Source organism: Aulostomus chinensis, chromosome 24, assembly GCF_037954235.1.
Source record: "Aulostomus chinensis isolate RoL2024-O1b breed Wild chromosome 24, RoL_Achi_v1.0, whole genome shotgun sequence".
NCBI classification, from domain to species: Eukaryota; Metazoa; Chordata; class Actinopteri; order Syngnathiformes; family Aulostomidae; genus Aulostomus; species Aulostomus chinensis.
Genome location: NC_141343.1, coordinates 18086228 through 18107477, shown reverse-complemented (window position 1 = coordinate 18107477; position 21250 = coordinate 18086228). Strand labels below are relative to the sequence as shown.

General features: G+C 50.6%; 3 protein-coding genes across 7 annotated transcripts; 1 reads left to right on the top strand and 2 right to left on the bottom strand.

Annotated features, from left to right (window-relative positions):
- The first annotated feature begins 1180 nt into the window (after nt 1-1180).
- mus81 (MUS81 structure-specific endonuclease subunit) lies at nt 1181-7872 on the top strand. Of its 2 annotated transcripts, XM_086197404.1 has the most exons (15): nt 1183-1573; nt 1665-1922; nt 2025-2141; nt 2316-2396; nt 2540-2628; nt 2836-2991; nt 3062-3145; nt 3352-3479; nt 3576-3688; nt 3802-3921; nt 6684-6779; nt 6938-7054; nt 7225-7328; nt 7487-7570; nt 7644-7872. In XM_086197404.1, the coding sequence occupies exons 1-15, from the start codon at nt 1430-1432 to the stop codon at nt 7708-7710; spliced, it is 1758 nt and encodes a 585-aa protein (XP_086053530.1). In that variant the 5' UTR covers nt 1183-1429; the 3' UTR covers nt 7711-7872. The 2 variants fall into 2 exon arrangements, with proteins under 2 accessions (XP_086053531.1, XP_086053530.1); XM_086197405.1 differs by lacking the exon at nt 6684-6779 and having other exon boundaries at nt 1181-1573.
- On the bottom strand, nt 7817-15091 carry tmem185a (transmembrane protein 185A). 3 transcript variants are annotated; one of them, XM_086197421.1, is made up of 8 exons: nt 14847-15091; nt 13700-13936; nt 13031-13207; nt 12674-12881; nt 12249-12332; nt 11975-12151; nt 9828-9951; nt 7817-9155 (listed from the first exon to the last, which is right to left on the bottom strand). In XM_086197421.1, the coding sequence occupies exons 2-8, from the start codon at nt 13735-13737 to the stop codon at nt 8905-8907; spliced, it is 1059 nt and encodes a 352-aa protein (XP_086053547.1). In that variant the 5' UTR covers nt 13738-13936; nt 14847-15091; the 3' UTR covers nt 7817-8904. The 3 variants fall into 3 exon arrangements, with proteins under 3 accessions (XP_086053547.1, XP_086053549.1, XP_086053548.1); XM_086197423.1 differs by lacking the exon at nt 14847-15091 and adding an exon at nt 14245-14396; XM_086197422.1 differs by lacking the exon at nt 14847-15091 and adding an exon at nt 14158-14243.
- Nucleotides 15092-16190: 1099 nt separating this feature from the next.
- Nucleotides 16191-21170, bottom strand: rnf150b (ring finger protein 150b). Of its 2 annotated transcripts, XR_015111799.1 has the most exons (7): nt 19820-21170; nt 19109-19359; nt 18867-19021; nt 18699-18795; nt 18357-18603; nt 16580-18235; nt 16191-16376 (listed from the first exon to the last, which is right to left on the bottom strand). XR_015111799.1 is itself a non-coding variant. In XM_086197410.1 (6 exons), exons 1-6 carry the CDS (start codon nt 20274-20276, stop codon nt 18117-18119), a joined length of 1326 nt encoding a protein of 441 aa, XP_086053536.1. In that variant the 5' UTR covers nt 20277-21170; the 3' UTR covers nt 16191-18116. The 2 variants fall into 2 exon arrangements, 1 of the variants encoding a protein (XP_086053536.1); XM_086197410.1 differs by having other exon boundaries at nt 16191-18235.
- Nucleotides 21171-21250: the final 80 nt, after the last annotated feature.

The window sequence follows — 21250 nt, the reverse complement described above, 5'->3', positions numbered from 1 at the left end:
TCTGTCAAGGCTCTCAGGTGAGTGGCAGCACGGTGATGGAAAAGGGACAGAGAGAGAAAGAGAGGAATTCTGCTTTGGGAAACTAGGAACCAGCAGCAATCTGGAAGCGTAGTGTTCAAGCTGGTGAAGACTCCCAGTCATCCAGGTCATGGTCTGTCTTCAGTGCCGTGTCGTAGGCAGTGTTGGGCACATTACTTTGAAGAAGTAACGCTGTTTATTTTAACGCCGTTTGTCCTCTCATCAAAAGGCTACTTCACTCCTAGTCTTTGGTGGGGAGACGCTGGCTATTCAGACCCTGTATGGGTGTGGCCCTCTAACATATCCACTGTCAAATGGGAGCTCTGGGTTTCACAGTCTTTGAGGTCACATGAAAGTTGTTGGCTCAAACTGGGGTTCAGGTGGTTCATTGGTGGGTTGTTGATCTATGCGGGTCACTAGGTCCGGGGGTCTGAGTGTGAGTGACTGTTGGGTTTTCTAGTAAGAGTCCAAAGACATCAAGAGGGGACCAGGTTAATCCAGACTCTAAATTGACCGTAGGCGTGGCTGGGAGAGCCAATGGTTGTCTGTCTCTATGTGTTGGCCCTGCCATGGACTGGTGACCTGTCCAGGGGGAAGGCTGCTGGGATAGGCTCCACCCCCACCACCCTCAACAGGAGGAGAGGGGGAACATGGAGGGATGGGTTCACAGGTGAGAATCCCCCCCCCCCCCCCCCCCCAGGTAGATCAGGATCGTGCCTGGGGTCTTCATTTTGATATTGTTGGTGTCACAGTAGAGGTACAGCAGTGCTGGTGGAGGCCATAAACATGTTAATTATGGTGTTTCTTCATTGTGCTGTGGCTGAGTGCTGCAGTGCAGCGAGAGACGAGGTGGTGGGAGGGCGAGGTTGGATTCCTGGTCTCTGTCAGGTCTTGTTGGAGGATTCCAGTCTTCTCTTTAGCTGGAGGGCATGTGGAGACGACCGGCCAACAGTATGGAAACTGAACTGCACCAACTGGATGAAATAAAATGATAACTCATGTCATAAAAGTAAAAAGAAAGAAATGACCCAATAAATAAGAATACACCATTTACAAAGCACCAAAATAAAATAAAGCCTTGCCATTAATTAACTGATTGTGTGACAAGTTCACGATTCTATTTCTCGCCTCTCTATGTATTTGTCTTCTTATAAAACGGTAAACCAATTTAACATCAATTCTTAAAATAAATAAATACATGTGAACTGAAATGCAAAACGTAACAAAAACCATGAATGAGTAACAAGGAAAACGAAACGCGGAGTGTCGCCGCCAGGTGTCAGTGTTCGTAATGTAGTTTTGCCGCCTTCGGCTGGTGACGTCACCGACCGAGGAAGACGTGATCTTTGTCTTTGAATGTCAGGCGCCGGCATCTTCTTCCGTCTCGTTTCCCTCCGTTGGATCCATAACGATGCTGCAGGCCTCGAAACCGGTCCGTCTGGGTCGGAAACGAACTCTGCCCTCCTGTCCGAACCCGCTGTTCCTGAAGTGGCTGACGGAGCTCCGCGATGAGGCGAGAGAGCGAGGCCGTAAGACCCAGCACACCTACCAGAAGGTGAGGGATGAACGGATTTGAAAATGGAACCGCAGAAGAATCGAAATGTGAACTAATGTGCGCATGCGTGTGCGCGCGGGTCTTTCGCCAGGCCATCAGCTCGCTGCTCAAGTATCCGCTCCCGCTCCGAAGCGCTCAAGAGGCGAAGATTCTTCAGAACTTCGGGGACGGCATCGTTCGGATCCTGGACGCGAAGCTGCAGAGACATCGCGGTGAGCGGGACCAAGGTGGTCATGACATCATTTCCTGCAAACCTGTGACAGGATCAGGCGCTCCCGTCCACGCCGGCTCTGAAGGAGCGCCCCCCCCTGCCAGAGAAGAGAGCTGCACTCTGCCTCCCTCCGGAGGGGTAAATACCCGCCCGCTGAATGAGAACCATAACAGTTTTCATGAACGAAGAATGGTCTGCGGTGTGAAAGTGTTTTTAATGGTGTGATGTCTCAACCTGCAGAAGAATGATGGAGGAGAAGGGAGAAGGAGGAGGGGGAGGAGAAGCACCAGGGCGTACGTGCCCCAGAGGCGGTCAGGAGGTCACGCCGTGCTGCTCGCCCTCTTCAGACAATCTCAGGTATGTCTGTGCTGTCACTGGTTACGCTGCTCCTGGATTCTTCTCCATCCCCATTCTCCAATGGCGCCGTCCACCACCTCGTTATGGTGAACATAGTCGAAGGTGATGTTTGGCCCATGTGAGAATTTTTGGCATCTTGGTGAGACCCCAGTAACCACGTGCATCTCCGTCCAGGTGCCAGGAAATAAAGGTTTCATGTCAAAGATGGAGCTCCAGGCTGAAGCGCAGCGTCTCTGTGACAAGTCCTTCACCAGGGTACGTCAATCACGGTCCACACCACACACTGCTGCCACCCTGCCATGCCACATGATGCCACGCAGCACTACGTCGCACGCTGCCACACCACTCGCTGAAACCTAACACCACCTCACCATGAACACCTGTTTGTGTGCTCCCAGCCAGACCTCGGGAGCACATACACAGCCTGGAGCTCAGTCAGCACTCTGATCCAGAAGAACCTGCTGGTGAAGACGCACAACCCTGCACGGTACCACACACACACATACTTCTAACCCAGGGGTGAGCAACCATGTGCCAACAACCTGCACACACACGGCCCTCCATGGCACATGGTTGCCCACCATGGCACGCGGTTGCCCACCCCTAGTCTAACAACACACACTGACAGAGACACAAGCCTGACTCCAGGCTAGTGGTGCTGACAGCGGCCGGCTGGTGCCGGTGTCTCTCCCAGGTATTCACTGACAGAAAAAGGCGCTGCTCTGGCGGAGCGACTGGAGGCCGTTGAGCAAGAGACTGAAGGGGGTCCAGACGGGGCTAGAGGGGGCAAGGAGGAGGGTCCCGCTGCTGTCGATCTCACTCTCAGTGATGATGAAGAGGCCAGAACACAGTGAGTCTTCTTCACTCATCCACAAGAGCAATGAAAACAATTCTTTTAATGACCTCTAACCCTCCCCAAGGACACCTAGTGAGTCGCTGGGCGGAGGAGCTCTTCTTCCTGGAACCTATGACATCATCCTCTGTGTTGACACCATCGAGACCACGTGGGTAACAGAGTGTGTGGGTGTGGGGAGGGTGGAGTATCAGGACCTCTAGTAATTACAGGGACCAAATACCATCATAATGTAGTAAAATGTCATTTCTGAGTTCCTGATGAAGGTTCCGGTTAGACAGTCCACATGTAGTCGGGTTAGTGAAATGTCCTAACAAGGACAGCAAAGCAGTTCTGTGTGTGTGTGTGTGTGTGTAGCGGTGCTGGCCACCGGAAGCAGGAGCTGGTCAAAGAGCTGCAGAGGAACGGCGTGAACTTTGACATCAGGAAGCTGAATGTCGGGGACTTCCTTTGGTTGGCTTGTGAGAAGGTGGCACCTGTTTCAGGTACTGAGCCCTTTGAAGGGTTACGCCCCTCAGTGAGGAACCGTCAACAATGATGTCATAAGACATGTGAGATAGTGGTCTCCAAACCCTCCGCAGGTCAGTTGCGAGCCCCCACGCGCAGAGAGCTGGTCCTGGATTACATCATTGAGAGGAAGAGGATGGACGACCTGTGTGGCAGCATTCTTGACGGACGCTTCAGAGAGCAGAAGGTCAGAGGTCAAATTAGCAAGTTTTGCTTCCTGTCTTACGGATTTCAAATCTTCCTGGTGCTCATCTTAGTGGGTGGAGCCTAGTCAAGACTTTCTCTCTCTACCTCCGTCAGTTCCGACTCAAGAGGTGTGGCCTCCATAAGCCCATCTACCTGGTCGAGGAGTGTGGCAACGTAGTGTCACACCTGAGTTTACCTGAGACGACGCTGCAGCAGGCCATCACCAACACACAGGTGTCTCTCTCTTACACACACCCGAAGTCCTAGTAGAGCAGGTGTAGAACCTCCCTCCTAGTAGAGCAGGTGTAGAACCTCCCTCCTAGTAGAGCAGGTGTAGAACCTCCCACCTAGAGGAGCAGGTGTAGAACCTCCCTCCTAGTAGAGCAGGTGAAGAACCTCCCTCCTAGTAGCGCAGGTGAAGAACCTCCCTCCTAGTAGCGCAGGTAAAGAACCTCCCTCCTAGTAGAGCAGGTGTAGAACCTCCCTCCTAGTAGAGCAGGTAAAGAACCTCCCTCCTAGTAAAGCAGGTGTAGAACCTCCCTCCTAGTAAAGCAGGTGTAGAACCTCCCTCCTAGTAAAGCAGGTGTAGAACCTCCCTCCTAGTAGCGCAGGTAAAGAACCTCCCTCCTAGTAGAGCAGGTGTAGAACCTCCCTCCTAGTAGAGCAGGTGTAGAACCTCCCTCCTAGTAGAGCAGGTAAAGAACCTCCCTCCTAGTAAAGCAGGTGTAGAACCTCCCTCCTAGTAAAGCAGGTGTAGAACCTCCCTCCTAGTAGCGCAGGTAAAGAACCTCCCTCCTAGTAGAGCAGGTGTAGAACCTCCCTCCTAGTAGAGCAGGTAAAGAACCTCCCTCCTAGTAAAGCAGGTGTAGAACCTCCCTCCTAGTAGCGCAGGTAAAGAACCTCCCTCCTAGTAGAGCAGGTGTAGAACCTCCCTCCTAGTAGAGCAGGTAAAGAACCTCCCTCCTAGTAAAGCAGGTGTAGAACCTCCCTCCTAGTAAAGCAGGTGTAGAACCTCCCTCCTAGTAGAGCAGGTGAAGAACCTCCCTCCTAGTAGCGCAGGTAAAGAACCTCCCTCCTAGTAGGTCAGGTGTAGAACCAACCTCCTAGTAGAGCAGGTGTAGAACCTCCCTCCTAGTAGCGCAGGTAAAGAACCTCCCTCCTAGTAGAGCAGGTGTAGAACCTCCCTCCTAGTAGAGCAGGTAAAGAACCTCCCTCCTAGTAAAGCAGGTGTAGAACCTCCCTCCTAGTAAAGCAGGTGTAGAACCTCCCTCCTAGTAGAGCAGGTGAAGAACCTCCCTCCTAGTAGCGCAGGTAAAGAACCTCCCTCCTAGTAGGTCAGGTGTAGAACCAACCTCCTAGTAGAGCAGGTGTAGAACCTCCCTCCTAGTAGCGCAGGTAAAGAACCTCCCTCCTAGTAGAGCAGGTGTAGAACCTCCCTCCTAGTAGAGCAGGTAAAGAACCTCCCTCCTAGTAAAGCAGGTGTAGAACCTCCCTCCTAGTAAAGCAGGTGTAGAACCTCCCTCCTAGTAGAGCAGGTGTAGAACCTCCCTCCTAGTAGAGCAGGTGTAGAACCTCCCTCCTAGTAAAGCAGGTGTAGAACCTCCCTCCTTCTATGAACCAGCACATCTGAGACAGCAGAGACGAAAACCTTCCTTTACCAGCAGAAAGGTGGAGCAGATCCAGGATCAGTGGGGACGGACTGTGCTGTGCTGTACTGTGACGGACTCTGCTTTGACCTGCTGGAGGGACAGAGAGATGGAGGACAGGGACAGAGACAAAGATGGAGAGGAGACAGAGACAGAAAAGAGAGGGACAGCCAAAGAGAATGGAGAGAGATATGGAGGACAGAGACAAAGACAGAGGAGAGACAGAAGAGCGGAACAGAGACAGAGAAAGGATTGAGAGAATAACAGACAGATAGGGACATGAACAAGACAGGAGAAAGACGAGCAGAGAGAAAGACATAGACAGAGGACGGGAGGGTGAAGTCACGAACAGCAACAGTAAACTAGCCACCAATAATCACATCTACAGGGGACTCAAACAATCAACTTCAGCATAATAGGGTTAATTACGTACTAGCAAACACAATGCTGATGCTAATGCTAGTACAGAATTGAGATTACTGATATACTTTGGAGAAGAAGACAAGTCAGTACGAGTACAGGAGGAGAGAGAAGCCCAGTGCATCATGGGAGATCCCAGCAGTCTGAGCCTATAGCAGCAGATCTAAGGGCCAGCCTAAGCAGTCCTGACTATAGGCCTGATCAAAAAGGAGGTCTTAAGTCTGCTCTTAAACCTAGAGAGGGGGTCTGGGTCCTGGACTGAAACTGGGAGACGGTTCCACAGGAGGGGAGCCTGATAGCTGAAGGCTCTGGCTCCATTCTACTGTTAGAACTCTAGGAACCAGCAGGAACCCTGCATCCTGGGAGTGAAGGGTTCTAGCTGGATCATAGGGGACTAGGAGCTCTGTCAGGGATGAAGGAGCCTGACTGTTGAGGACTTTGATGGTAGAAGGAGAATTTTAAATTCTGTTCTGAATCTGACAGGGAGCCATGCAGAGAAGCAGTCCAGGAGAGACCTGGTCTCTGCTACCAGTTCTAGTCAGGGGGGCAGCAGCGTTCTGGACCAGCTGGAGAGTCTTTAGGGACTTATTAGTCCAGCCTGGTAGGAGGGAGGTGCAGTAATCCAGCCTGGAAGTGACAAAAGCAGGGACTAGTTTTTCTGCGTCTTCTTGAGCCAGGATGTGTCTGATCTTAGCGATGTTACGTAGATGGAAGAAGGCGTCCTGGAGGTTTGTTGAATGTGGGAGTTAAAGGGTCCTGGTCAAAGAGAACTGCTAGGTTCCTACGGTGGTGCTGGGGGCCAGGGTGGTGCCATCCAGGGTACCTGTCTCATCAGATCAGGTGATCCTCAGGTGTTTGGGCCCAGCACAAGAACTTCAGTTGATCAGAGTTTAATAAAGGAAATGATGGGTCACCTGTCCTGTGTGTCAGGTGGTCGATGGCTTCTTTGTAAAGAGAGTCCAGGATGTGAGGGAGTCAGCAGCCTACCTGACCATCATGACACGACACCTGACCAATCTGTACCAGGTGACACAAACACACACTTGACCTGTCCTTCTTTGACATGACTGATGTGGTGATGACATCATCTGAACAACTGTCCTTGTTCCCTTCCAAACTAAACTCTTTCATTCACACCAAATGATCAAGCCCTCCCTCTGAGGTCTGCATGTCCCACGTTTCAGAATTGTGTGCTGACATGTCGTTCCCGAGAGCTGGATGGCGATGGTAACCGTGGGGACTTCCCTTCCTGCTCACTAATGTCCTTCACTGAGTTCAACGACGGAGCCATGAAGAACAAGGTGTGTATGTGCTTGTGCTGCAGGAACTTGCAGTCCTAGAAGGCACGATCATGAACACACGGATACAGGAGCGTTTGATCCTCGGTGTGGGTACGGGACCACACTGTACTGGAAAAATGATGCTGCAACAAATGGGCGGGAACAACCCCTCAACACACTGTTCGTTCCAGACGCAGACAATTGGAGAAGTGTTCGCCCGCCAACTGATGCAGGTCAGCAGCTTGTCTGGCGATAAAGCTGCCGCCATACAGGAGCAATACTGCACGCCACACAGGTAACACGTGATGCCCGTGCTGTTTCTCCTACATTGGCATTCTGTATGGCCTACGGTTTGTTTGTGAACAACACCTAAAGGGACTAAAGAATACTTGCACCTCAGAAGATGGTCGTAGAGGAAGCGAATGACAAACTTATCAATTTCTCACCTCTCAGTCTTTTGGCAGCATACGATCAGTGTGACAGCGAGACAGAGAAAGAAAAGCTCCTCGCCTGCATCCGCTATGGGAAGCTGCAGAGGTAGGTCACATTTAAAGAGCTGGTTCCCCTCTGAAAGGAACCAGGGTGACTGTTATTGTTGCTTCATCTTCAGAAACCTGGGTCCTGCTCTGAGCCGCACACTGTACCAGCTCTACTGCAGCCAAGGAGCACTGTGGTAGACCCCGCCGTCACAGACCCCCATCAGCCCCCCATCCACCACACAAACACACTTCCATTACGATGATGCTGTTTTCATGATCAAACCAAACACAGAGCTGCTGCTATCATTTGTATGTTCAAATATTCTTACATGTATTAATAAAGTTTATTTTTGAATGGTGTTTTTTTCCCCAAACAAATGTACTTGCTATTATCGATGTATTAACAAGAAAAAGGCCATGGAGACTTTCTTCTGAATTTGACTTGGTAACCCGTGATCATATCAGTCCCACATTCCTGGTCCCCAGAACTTCTTTCATTCACAAAACAAAACAGAAATAAACAGGAACCCAAGGTGCTGTTTTTGTTTTGGATCAAGCTGGCAATACCACTTTCAACCAGCAGAGGGGAGAGCAGGAAGTCCTGTTAATGCCAATTTTCTGAGCAGTGCAAACTTGTTTGGACTGCATGTCACAGGACTGGCTTTTCAGATCAGAAAAATAAGAACCCTTGTCAAATGTCCGATTGCTAGGTGTTGAAATGAGAAGTAAACACGCTGGATGCTAAAATGCTTCCAAACTCAGCAGACACAAACGAGGCCAATGCAGGGTTCGTAGGGGACCTTTCTTTTCACTGGCTTAATTTATTGTTGGTCATTTGAGCTTTTATGTCATTGAAAGTCAAATATTTATGTGAAGATTTCAGAGGAAAGTCACTCATTTCAGTGTCCAATCAAACCCGAGGACCAAGACTCCTCGATGCCCAAGCAGTCATCGCCATCGCTTAACGTCTGGAAGCATTTTTTACATAGGAAGGTATCGTAGGCGTCATCGAAGGTGAGTATGGAGGAGCACATGCGGGTCATGTGAGCTCAGCAGCAGGTCAGGTGGTCCTGTCTTTAGCTGGGTGGTCCCTAAAGTCAAGTTTGAGTCAAATATTTATGTTGGTCTGATGAATCAACTCGCCATCCCTCTGAAACGCTTTCAATCCTCAGAAGGAGAGAGTGTGAGTTGACTCGTCTGTTCAGGCACCGTGGTGCCAGGCGCCACAGCTCGGCCAGTGACACCTTCGAAAGGATCCGTCACCAAAGCAGTGTCAACCTGGACTCCACGCTGAGTGGAAATGAGGGGACCAAATCCTTTCAAGAGCAGCGCCATTGTTCTGGCTTCAACACCTCGCTGCAGCAGTACCCGCCCACTGTCGCGGCCACGCCATTAGTCGGGCATGTCGATGCACAGTTTGGGTGGTGGCACAAAGTATTTCCCCGGGCTCTGAGTGATCACCACACCAGTCTTCTTATGGAACATGGGGGCGATCTTTGGAGGTGGCTCAGGGACAGGCAGGTCCTCTGCTGCTTCAGGGTCATTGCTGCGTTGGAGGTCATAGGACACATTTCCATACTCCCGCAGGAAAGGGAGGAGCTCCAAAAGGAAGTGACAGAAGTCCTTTCGGATGCCAAACCACCCTGAAGACACACCAAGGCATTGATGTTATTGTCCAACCACCACAGCCAAAAATACCAATTAAAAGAAACTCACACATGAATCAACTTGTTTGATTTTCCTTCCTAACACTGCTGCTGCCAGTCTACAGGCTGTCTGGGATGGCGACGTCCTGGATCTGACCCTTACTTCTTGAAGGTGGAAGCCCAGCTCATTGCAGGTCCCATTGCAAATATTTCTGTCTCTCCACAGAGTTAAAAAGCGATGAACATGGAAGGCAGCTGTAACACATCACCCTTTCAAAAGGGAGGACACTAGGTGGACCCCAACTGTGATTGGCCCATTTCTATGCTGCCTTATGTTCAAAATATTAGAAAATGTGTAAATGAGCAACTTAAAGGAGTAGTTCACTCATTTTGAGCCAGCTTGTATGATCACAAAATCTTCATGAGAAGAGAATGAATGTGGTTTTGACTCCCTTGGTCTTACCTGGGCTAAGATATCCAGACTTCTTCAGTGACAAAAAGCCAATGATGTAAAAAGTTGACGCCTCTATAAAAGCCAATTAACGATAACTCGCCGGTTCAGCAGTTTTTGCTGAAGTTGGGGTCTATCGTCATTCGGTGTGCTTAGGTCAGGTTAGGTCCCCTGTCTCTGCGGTAATTGTGGGGAAAATGAGAGTGTAGGATACTTACAGTGGTTCCCGCCCTTCTGGCCAAAGGTGGTGGCCATGAGCGTGAGCAGCGAGAGCCAGAGGGGTACGAACACGCACACGTAGCTCAGGTTGTTGTGGCCGTCCAGTTTGTGCACCAGGAGGATCTGAAGAGGCACAGGAAGCAACTAAATATTCACAAGTTCTGTTCTGTGTACATGTGCACACACCAGCATGTGCATGTCTTTGAAATGTTACAGTTTATTAATATAAATAACATGAATTGCCGCCTGAACACGGCCATTTGTACCACCACCACAGACAATGAAGCCATACGAGACAAATCAGGATAAAAACACGTGGCTGAGAAAAGAGGCAGGCTGCACCGTTCTCCCGACCAAATCCTGACACTGGCATTAAACTGTCAGGGGTCATTGCCATTTGACAGACATACTGTAACACTCTGCAGGCACTTTTGACCAGTAGGTGGTGCTATAAAGGTCGTAACACACTCGGGTGCAATGAATTATGACAGGAAATACCATAAAACTGGCTGGCCAATAAGTCACATCAAATCTATTCACACTGACAGCAATGCTGTGGCAAACTGGGCTCCTATGCAGGAGGGTTTCTGCTCAAGTCAACTCAAGTGCAGTCAGGTTTCTGTGTGTCTCCAAATCTGTCCACCCGTCCCTGCTGCCTCTGTCCTAGTGGAGCAGCTGTAGAACCTCCCTCCTTCTATGAACCTCCATGAACAAGCACATCATCTGGCTGTCTGCTGATGTGATCCCATCTGCCAATGTGATCCCATCTGCCGATGCACAGCTGCACTACATTATCGTTATTCAAACCGATCCGGTGTGTACACTTGACGGTTCAACCCCTAACCGGGGCGTCCACCTTAACCACTGAACCAACCGCTAACCCTGAAGGTTCATGCTATCAGTGCAATGGTTAAAAGTCTGTGTAATGGTGGATGCATACAAGGTGCATGTCAATCACTTCAGGAGACCCGCCAGACTGTACTGAGTCAGAGACAAACACTGCACAGTAATAATACTCACAATGGCCTGGATCTATCAGCACATGCCAAAGATCCAGGTCTGCTCCGTAAAGGTGAAAATTCCTAGACAGCTGCAACGACACGCCGGCTTTAGAGGAAAACCAGCATGTTGCTCCTAGGGGGGTGCTCATGGGTACCTGGGTATCAGGTTAGTGCCGTGAACTAACAGACTGCACGTCGACATGAATAAACCAGTGCTACGAGTCAGGAGGACTCAGGTAGGACCAGCTGATCAGCTGTTCTGTAGAGAAGGAAAATCTCGACCCATTTCCTCTCCTCGCGCCTGTGTGTTTTGACTGGGTTCATCTGCTTGTACATTATAGGGGCGGTGAAGCAGCTTCTTCACGATTCTCTTGACAAATCCCCCCTTTGTGGTGTCCCACAGGAGTTCTAAGCTTTGATGTCAGACGTGAAGAGTCCCTGTCAGCAGCTACAGGTGAGTGACGCTAATGAGTGTGACTCATCTTCTCCGGTGATCTGTTATCTCCCACAAACGCAAGGATCGGCCCAATTTCCCGCCCTTCAGACCGGATCGGGACATCCCTCGCTGCAACAAGAGGGTTGAATGACTCATGCCAGCTCATTCTCCAGGCACCAAGCTGGATCCCTCACCTCCATTGGAGGAGCACAATGCATCACACAGCTGCACGTCCAGATGCATCTCATTGAGGAGGTTCACCTCCAGCTGCTGTGTGACGTGTGTCTCCGTGTTGGCGTTGGAGGGCGTCCCAGAGGTAAACTCCAGACCCACTCAACCAAGGGACTCGCTGCAACCACTTCTCCAGAATTGTAGGTTGTTAGCAAATACATGACAAAAGCAAAGACACGCTTTTCTCTGAAGGTGGTCCCCACACCTCCCATCTGCCTGAGCACATGACACTTCAGACTCGGTGATGCACACGCAGGCCAGAGGCTGGACCTGGTCCACATGGACCACCAGCAGTTTCAACAGGGACACGAGAGCCTGCAGGAGTGTTCAGGTGAATTGATCAAGGTGAAGACAGCGGCAGGTTGTGCGTAGCCGTGTAAACATACGTGCTGAGGATCATGTGTATAGAGGACACAACTCACAAGTGACTGGGTTCAGGGTTTACAGAACAAACGAGATGTAACCAGTGACATGTCACCTCGAAGGTGAGAAGGGGGACAACAATGGTCATCCAGCTGATCGCCATGGTGATGTGAGTTCGCCGCTGCTCTGCAATGATGTCGATGGAGCGAAGGAAGAGCACTGACCAGATGATGTAATAGAGAACGACGAGGCAGAGGAAGGACATGAGGATCCAGAGTGGAACGCACACCACCTGCAGTGCACACACCCACAAGTGTCAGAGGATGATGTGACTGGCCTCCATGATGGTCACATGGTGGAGGAGCAATCAAAGACAGGAAGTGTCTCACCAGCCAGGGCCAGTTGATGATCCTGTCCAGCCTCAGAGCGATGAAGATGAACTGGAGGATGTTCACTGAACACAGCACCTCCAGCTGAGGAAGAGGAGGAAAAGGAGAGACAGAAGGAAGAGATGAGGAGGACATCTGCAGCTGTTCAGGATTCACTCCAGAGATCATCTTGCCATGCCCGTATCTCAAGCACCACCAAATAACCCTTCAGGAGAGGCCCTTTCACCTCACCCCCCATCCAGAGGACTCATGTCCTGCATACGATAACGGACAGAATCGGACCGGTGGTTAGATGACGATGGTTGTAACTGCTGGCATGTCAGAGGCTCATCTTCATCTCCGCTCAGGACACTCACATTCATTCTAACTGACCTGGATGGAGCTGGGGGTGGGCCTTCTACCAGATTCCTCTTCAGATGTCCTACCTCAAGGGAGCGGTCGTGTCTGAACCCCCAGACGCAGGCTGCTACAGAGACAGGCGAAACGAAGAAGAGTGGCATGAAGACGAGGAGCCAGAAGTAGTTCCCCCTCTCGACACGGTCGCAGACCAACACCTCGAACATCAGCAGCAGCACGTGAAGCCCCACAGCAATCAGCATGGCCTTGAACTCCACACAGGTCTCCCCCTCCGCCCTGACACACACACACACACACACACACACACACACACACACACACACACACACACACACACATCAGAGAATTCCTCTGTGGTCCAAGTCCCTAATCACCATGACATCATGGAGGCTTTATTAATAATATATCTGTTACACTTGTTCTACCTGTACTGGGGGTTGTGGGCCCAGACCCCGGTGCCCACCGAGGCCCCGATGATAACCAGCAGCTTCCATAGCCATATGGGGGTGAAGACGGCCCAGTAGCTCCACTGGAGGATTCCATCCAGCCTCAAGGATAAGAGGACGGAGAAGAGAAGCAGGCACGAGTAGATCAGGAACTTACTGGAGAGACAAATGTCCCCGTTAGCTGGAAGGGTCACACACGCTGCACGGTGAAGCGCATCAATGGCAGTTCGTAGGTCAGATCACGGCTCCACTTGAAGACAAGTGACATCATCACGTGTCCAACTACATGACATCAACATGGATAAGAGAGTTTCATGTTTCCCGGATACGTCTCCGTATAAAAAAGCACATAAACAGTTGACACACGCCCAAGACACTTCCCGAATGGCTCGGTTACTCCCTCCCCCTGTTAGCGCGCTCCGTTAGCACGCTAACATGTTAGCTAGGCCTAGCTCAGCCAGCCCGTCGCGTCGTCTTCAGCATTTGACGTATTAACAAACACAATGCGCTGCTCAGCAGGCGGAAAACGAGTTCGTTAAATATTTGAAGCTCGAGCGGATGTTCGGTTGCGACATGACCAACATTATCAAGCCAAGCGATGCTAACGGACGCAAGCTAACAGCTAGGGCTAGTCGTTAGCATCGTTACCTGGGGTTAAAGTCCTGGAAAAGTCCTCTCAGATTCATGGTGGCGCGCCGCCTTTAGCCCGCTAGCACGAGCCCCCGCCGCGCTGATTCACGGGCGCATCGTCACTCCGGTGGTCGCTGAGCTTCGCCCCTTCATGCATCTGCTGGTCGGCTCCGAGCTGGTAGCTTAGTGCGTGGATTTGTTTTGTTTTGTTGAACTCGGGTTCTCTCGGAAATGACGCAATATACACGCCACACACTGACAAGCACAAGGAAAGATAACGATTTTAGTTCGTCTGTCGTGTTATTAGAGGAGAGTGTAACAACACTCAATCAACAGTGTGAATATCTGGAGTGGAGCCTATCCCAGCAGCCTTCCCCCTGGACAGGTCACCAGTCCATGGCAGGGCCAACACATAGAGACAGACAACCATTGGCTCTCCCAGCCACGCCTACGGTCAATTTAGAGTCTGGATTAACCTGGTCCCTCTTGATGTCTTTGGACTGTGGAGGAAGCTGGAGTACCAGAGAGAACCCAGCAGGAACAGGGAGAACATGGAGACTCACCCAGAAAGACCCCGTGCTGCAGCCGGGGCTCCACCCACAACCTTCTTGCTGGGGGCCACAGGGAGGACCACTGCTCCACCCACAACCTTCTTGATGGGGGCCACAGGGAGGACCACTGCTCCACCGGGCCACCCCCATTTAGGAATTTAGTTTTTGCAACAGCGCAACTAGAACTCTATTGTTTTGGGGTTTGTAGTTCGTGTTACTGTAACGTTACTTTTCTTTTGTCCATTTCCTACCCATGACAGGCGGGGCCCCCTCAGCTCCTCCACCCCCCTGATCCTCAGGGCCCCAATGATCAGGTCCAAGTGCCCTGCAATGCAGTTTGCATTTGAATGGCTCTGTCACTTGGCCTGCTCATGACAGGAAACTACAGCTAACACCAAGCTAGCTCTCCAGGTACACTTACAACGGACACATGAATAAACAGGCTGAACAGGTTCAGGGTCAGTTCATAAAATGCCACCATGTTTTGAGGTGGGGCTGCACGCGATTGGCCAGATGACGTCAGACATTGTCATGGGCTGGTGCCCACGTTTGGAGACCCTTTCAGAACAGACATGTTGGTCTAACTATTGTTAAACTTTCAAGATTTGACTCACATCTCGGTCTCATTATTTCTGCGGAGGACTCTTCATGTTCAGGTTGAGGTCCATTAACAGTACCTCATGATGGTTCTTGAGGGATTATGAGCGGCGGTGTCCGTGGAGCAACAGTAAAGTGTCACCGTAATCCCTCCATAGGCGTGAGATGGCAGCATGGCACTGAAGCAGGAAGCGTTATCCTGGGAATAGTTGACATTCTTCCTGGAGCGCTGACTTAGAGGCTGCCGCCATTGCTTCTCTGTCTCTGTGGACACACACAGTCGGGATTTATCTCCCCTCCTTTCAACAACAAACATCACCATTAAACTTTGACATCCTCATAATCATCGATTCAAATTAACAATGTCTGAGGCAGAAACGCACCAGTCGCTCTTTGTGAATGAAAGATGAGTCACTTTTCATCAGCACCCTGCAAACAACACAAACCTACACCTCTCATTCACCTCTCACTGCCAATCAGCTGATTGTAGCTGTGACATGTATTTTCAACTCTTTGGACATATTTTGTTGGACATCCCTAAATAGATTCCTCCGAAGCTTTAAGTTGCTGCCAACTGTGAGCTAACAAGTTAGCTACCTGGAGATAGAGAGGAAAAAACGGGGAAATGACAAGTTTGTTCCCGAGGCAGCAATAAACCAAAACGCTGCTTCAGTCTGACGATGTGAAGTTCAGAAAACAGTGTTGTTTCAAAAATGATTTTCAGGAGAACAAATGAATGGAAGCTATGCGGGCTAACAGGCTAACATTAGCGCTCAGTGAATAGTTGCTGTGTCAATAGTTTGTTCATCACTGCCTCGATGACTGATGTTTGTTACGTTTCCAGGCGTTGAAGTTCGTTTTCCATGTATGGGACGATCCTGAATGTAGCTGCTGTTAAGTAGCATTTAGCATAGCACGTAGCATAGCAATAGCAGCATCTTGGGACACGAGGTTGCCTATTGTTCAGTGTAAATGGTTCTCGTCCTGAGGTCTGTCTCACTGATATTTTATTCAGAAACATGTCGTGTTTGGACGTCTGCCTACATTCTTCATCCAGCAAATGTTGAGTGTGTGACCATCAAAATTTTTCATCTGGCGACATTTCCATTTACGGTAAGAACGATGAACAACAATTCCTGTTTCAACGACTCCACAAATAAAGAATGCTACTGTTCATATGATGGCTCGGTACTTACAAACAAAGACCAACTCAAAGTCTTTCACTGACCAACCCGAACATGATTTCAGGTTTGGTCCATGGTATGACTCAGCATATTTCATGGCAGGTGGCAAATGTGGTGCTGTCACAGGAAGGCGAGGCCTCGCCACACGCACAAACATAAGAATTAGCAGCAAACTTGAAAATAAAGTAATTTTGTATGACACAGAACTTTAATCAAAACACTGAAAATTAGCCATGACAAAGCACAAATCCCCCATCATTATATTTACAGCTCGCCACCATGTTGGCGTTGGTGTTCTGACTCGTTGATGGCAAGGAGGCATGGAAGATGAGCAACCTCATAACACTGAAACGTCTTTGCAACCTGTTGGAGGGGAAGTGGACTCGTCAGTCGGATGGAAACGTCAACATCGCATTTCCTCTCTGGGACCAAACCAATGTTTCGTCAAGGAAACGACTTTTGGCATGAATATTAACAACACAACAAGTGACATCATGACCTTTGAAGACAGATAATGAAACATGTTTATGTTTTGGAGGCTCGTCCTCCAAAAACCTTCAGTTTACCTGTGGGAGTGAAGTCGTTGACATTGTGACTGCTGCCTTGCAGGCCCTTCCATCAGTGATGAAGCGTTGGTTCTCCGCACAAACCCGTGAACGTTGGCTATGGCAGCATGTAGGTTTACAACATTCACTGGACACAAATAGTTGACACCCAGAATTATGGGGAGGAGCCTCTGCTGCCAGCCTCTTCGTTACAAAAATAAACTTCTCCTCTGGTACCAAAATAGACGACAATCTCTCTCTCAGCTTCAGGAAGCTCTTCAGGAGACCTTCTTCACTTGCAAGAGGTGAGTCCAGTTGCCTGCACTGATTATTCTTGAGGATAAAACTGGTTTGTTCAAGTTCAGAGAAAATGAACTTTCATGTCAAACACTTGTGAATATACATCATTAGAGGCAGCATGACGCTGTGACAGAAACCAACGCAAAATAACTGAACAATGCAGATGAGACTGCCCCTCCCACAAGGGTGACGTCATGGCTGGAAGTCCTGAATTCTACAATCAGATTTATCGTTACCTCATCGCCTTCTCCTGGTTTCTGTCCATGATGCGATGCCATGACATCACTATGTCGCTTCTGGGAAGTTTTATATTTGTAATCAACAAAGGTCAAATTCTCTTTTGTTTTCAACCCAGACATATCCATCCAAACAAAGGGAGGCGCGGACTTCATTTTTATAGAATTTCTTCAAATCAACATATTGCTGAAATAATGATCACGCACCTTCATGAAAGTAGAAGTCACGACAGTGTCATAACATCACCTGGAGGTCAAAACATCAATACGTGAACACGCTGCACTTTCTAAGCGACAGGAAGTTTGAGCATTTATTATTCAACGTTGCTGGTGTCGGAGAGTCGACGCTCACGCAGAAGATTTGAAACGAAAACTGATGTAATTCAATCATGTCAGTGCCGTCCCTCAGCTTTGTGTTGGGCCTGGACACATTCGTGCAACTGCCAGCTCAGGAACTGCGCCTGAGCACAGACTCACGCCATCACCCAAACACTCAACTCTGCAGTCAGAACACTGACAGGGTGTTTTCAAAATAAAAGTCTTCTTGTCCTGTACAAAGAACCAGACGACCTCTGACAGGGCGCCAGACAGGAAGTCAACCATGACACTTGTAGGTAATGACATTCCACCTTCAGTCCAGAGACGAGAGCACCATCACTCCGAGACACCGAAGAGGAGCTTAAACAGTCTTCTCAAGGGGTCGTCCTCCTCAACATTCGTCCCGGAGTTCCTCGAGGTTTGAAATGTGAGAACATCAGGAAATGAGGACATCGGGCCAAATGAAACATTGGAAACCAAGTGGACCGGGACATGAACCGCTTTTACAAGGGGGTCAGTCTGTTTCAGTTCCAGACCCAGGTGCTGACAAGACCTGAGTTCAGCACGGTCCAGACAAGTTTTATTGAGTTCTGCGTCAAACAGACCTGTCAGTCAAACTAGCTGCTGCAGATCAGAACCAGAACCGGGCCCTGCTCTTAATTGTGCGTTAGGTTCTGGTTTGGTTCTGTTGCGGCTCTTCTCAGTCAGGATTTGTCCCCTAGCTGAGACTGTTCAATCGAACCCTCTTCATCTGACATGCCCGTTTCCACAGCGATGACCAATGATGCCACAGAGGCACTGCTTGCGATTGGCTGAGGCTCACCTGGTGAGGGGAAGAAGGCGGTGTGAGTTAATCAAGCCATTTCTGTTGAGCTGGTGTTGACACCTGAACACGCCACTACAGTGTGTGTGTGTGTGTGTGTGTGTGTGTTTGTGTGTGTTACCCGTATGTGTGTCGGTGGTAGCCGTCGTGGGACTGTCCCTAAGTGTGTCGGGGTCCTGATAATCCTGTGGGAGTCCCACCCGCCGTACGCCAGGGTCCAGCACCACTGAAGAAGCGCCCTCACTCAGTGTGCCATCACTGGACGCGCCAGACACCACAGCCTCCAGGGCCAGCACCCCAACTCCACCCACGCCACCAAGAGCCAGGTCGTAGTCCAGTGGCAGGTCGTCCAAGCAGTCGGCATTGAGCTGGATGGTGGCGAGACACAATGGCGTGACAGTTATGACACAATGATGACTTCAAACTGAGATCACGACATAAATGAGGACGATGGACAACTCACGGTGATGCCAAGGGCCTTCAGAATGTTCATCTTACACATGGGACACGTGCGGTGGTCCAGCAGCCACGGGTCCACACAGCTCTTATGGAACAAGTGTCTGGCAGCAAGATAAAGAGTTAAATACCACTGCCACATTCCAACATCCTATCACCATGGGGGCGTGTTTACCTGCACGGGAGAATGCGGACCACATCGTTGACCTTGTAACCTTCGATGCAGACAGCACAGTTGTCGAAGTCAGCCTCTGTCTCCTCGTCCCCCTTCCTGATTGTGCGAACCTGCAGCTTACTGATGGCCTTCTTAGCTGCATCGCCGAGACGTCTCTGCGGGAGGGTGACAAATGGTTTTTGACCTTCAGATTCTGGTACCTGGACAATATTGTCGCAGACATCCCTAAGAATTGGCCTGACCTGGTTGCGGTCTCGTGCGTTGGCGTAGCGGAACCTCTGGATATAGTAGAAGACAAGCCAGGCCAGTGAGATGATCATCAGCACGATGAAGGAGATGGAGACAAACACGACCGACGTCCTGCTGACGTACTTCTGCAGGTTCCTGGTCCCAATGGTGATTGTCATGGTGACAGTCACGTTGCGCTCGAGCAGCGATACAACCTCGCGGCCCTTTGGCTCCGGGATCATGATGGCGACCACCTCCCCGGTACCTGCGGAGCGATGTTTGAGTCAGAGTGAAGGCATCATGTGGCTAGTTCAAGGACAGGTAGTGAAGGTTGGCTCAGAGTACCGCAGTGGTCACCAGTAGAATGAAACATCTTCACCTTGCTTGGCTGGACACGCCCTTGGAGTCAGACACCTGGCTTTAGGACCAGGTCCTCTGCCACCTGACCCAGCATCAGGCTGAGTTGACTGCTCAAGGGCAGCACGCCGGTTCAGTCGGAGTCCTCAGGACTCGACCCTAACGATTAGACCCGTTGATCATTTTATTCGTGTGACGAGGTCAGAAGATACCACGGTAATTACGGTACCAGTGATACAAACGCAGGGCCTACAAACCGAGTTTTATCAGATCCCTCTAAGGCTGAGCGCGTCGCTCCTGCTCGCATTGTTACCACTAAGTTGTCAATATCGGATGAGATCAGGACTGCTGCGCCGCTCTGGTCTTACCGGGATGCGGCATGGTGATGGTGTCGTTGGCGTTGGCGGAGCCCACATTGAAGATGACCACCGCCGAGGCGTTGTGGTCAGCCGCGTGGCGGATCTTGTCCTTGTAGGTGCAGTTACCCCGGGCGATCAGCGCGATCCAGGCCCCGGCCTGGCTTGGCACCGGGAACCGGCCGTGGGGGTCGCAGGCCTGGCGGTCATGCAGGGCGGACGGCAGGACCACCACCCCCTTGGCGTCCCGCTTGGGCGAGTGCTCCCCGTAGCGCCCGCACTCAGTCTTCTCGGTGCGCAGCTCCGAGGTGGCGGGGTCCACGTAGGTGATGTTGACGAAGGCGGTGTACCACTCCTCGCGCTCGGCCACCGTGAAGTCCAGGCACAGCAGGTGCACGAAGCAGAAGGACAGCAGCCACGTCGAGAGGGCCAGGCTGCGGCAGGCCGCCACCAGCGAGCACGGCGCCATGGCGGCGGTCAGCAGGGCACCGGAGCCGCCTACTGCTCCATGATAGCCGCCGGCGAGTGGGGCGGAGCGGGGCCGGAGGGCGGTGGGCCGCTCTGGTTCAACCCTCCAGCAGGCCGCCTAGCACACGTCTGTTAGCCGCCTCCATCGCCTCCGTCACGGACAGCAAACCTCCGGCACCCCGCAAGGACAGAGAGATCCGGGACTCGGTCTCCGGCTGCAAAGAGACGACTAAAGCGTCTCTGAAGACAGCACCGGCAACGAATTACCGTTAGACCCGCTTCGTGATGAAAAACATGGATCGGTGCTCGGACAGACGCATTGTTTTGACTGGGGCCTCAACCTCCACCGACACACCGGAGTCAACTTGCGGGAACCTTCCGGTGACGGCTCGTGTAAATAAAGCCGCGGATCCCCCGGTGAAAATAATAAAAATGTTCCAATCCTAAACCAACAAGTCACTGCGTCCCTGTGGAACACGGTCAAGGTTGGCTTCTCGGTATCCGTTCACGCGTTTTTTGTTACAACTCCGAAAAGTCGGCGTTCGTTTTTTATTTTGAAGGCCGACTGACAGAATCCCCGGTTGGTCTCGTGCTTCACATGTGCAGCAGCGCGACCCAGCGGCCGGGCGAGGAACGCGAACGTGGAGCTGACGTCATGAATGTCATTCTTTTAGATTTCTGTTCAACCTCATGTTTCAGACATTCAAAGTACTTCATTAATATTTCGTCTAATTATTAACACAGCAAGTAGCAAATAAGTGAGGATGGTTCTGGATTAACGGAAAACTGTGAATATTTGCTTGAGTTTCAGGTTTCATGGAGGAAACAGCCGATTGGAAGTGGAACAGACATTTCTATATTTCTGATGAAAGACTTGCAACCAGAAGTGACAGTAACAAAGATATGGAAGTGAGTGGGTGACATGATCAAAGTCAAAGGTCGTCTACCGTGATCATATAATTTTAGCGGGGGAAG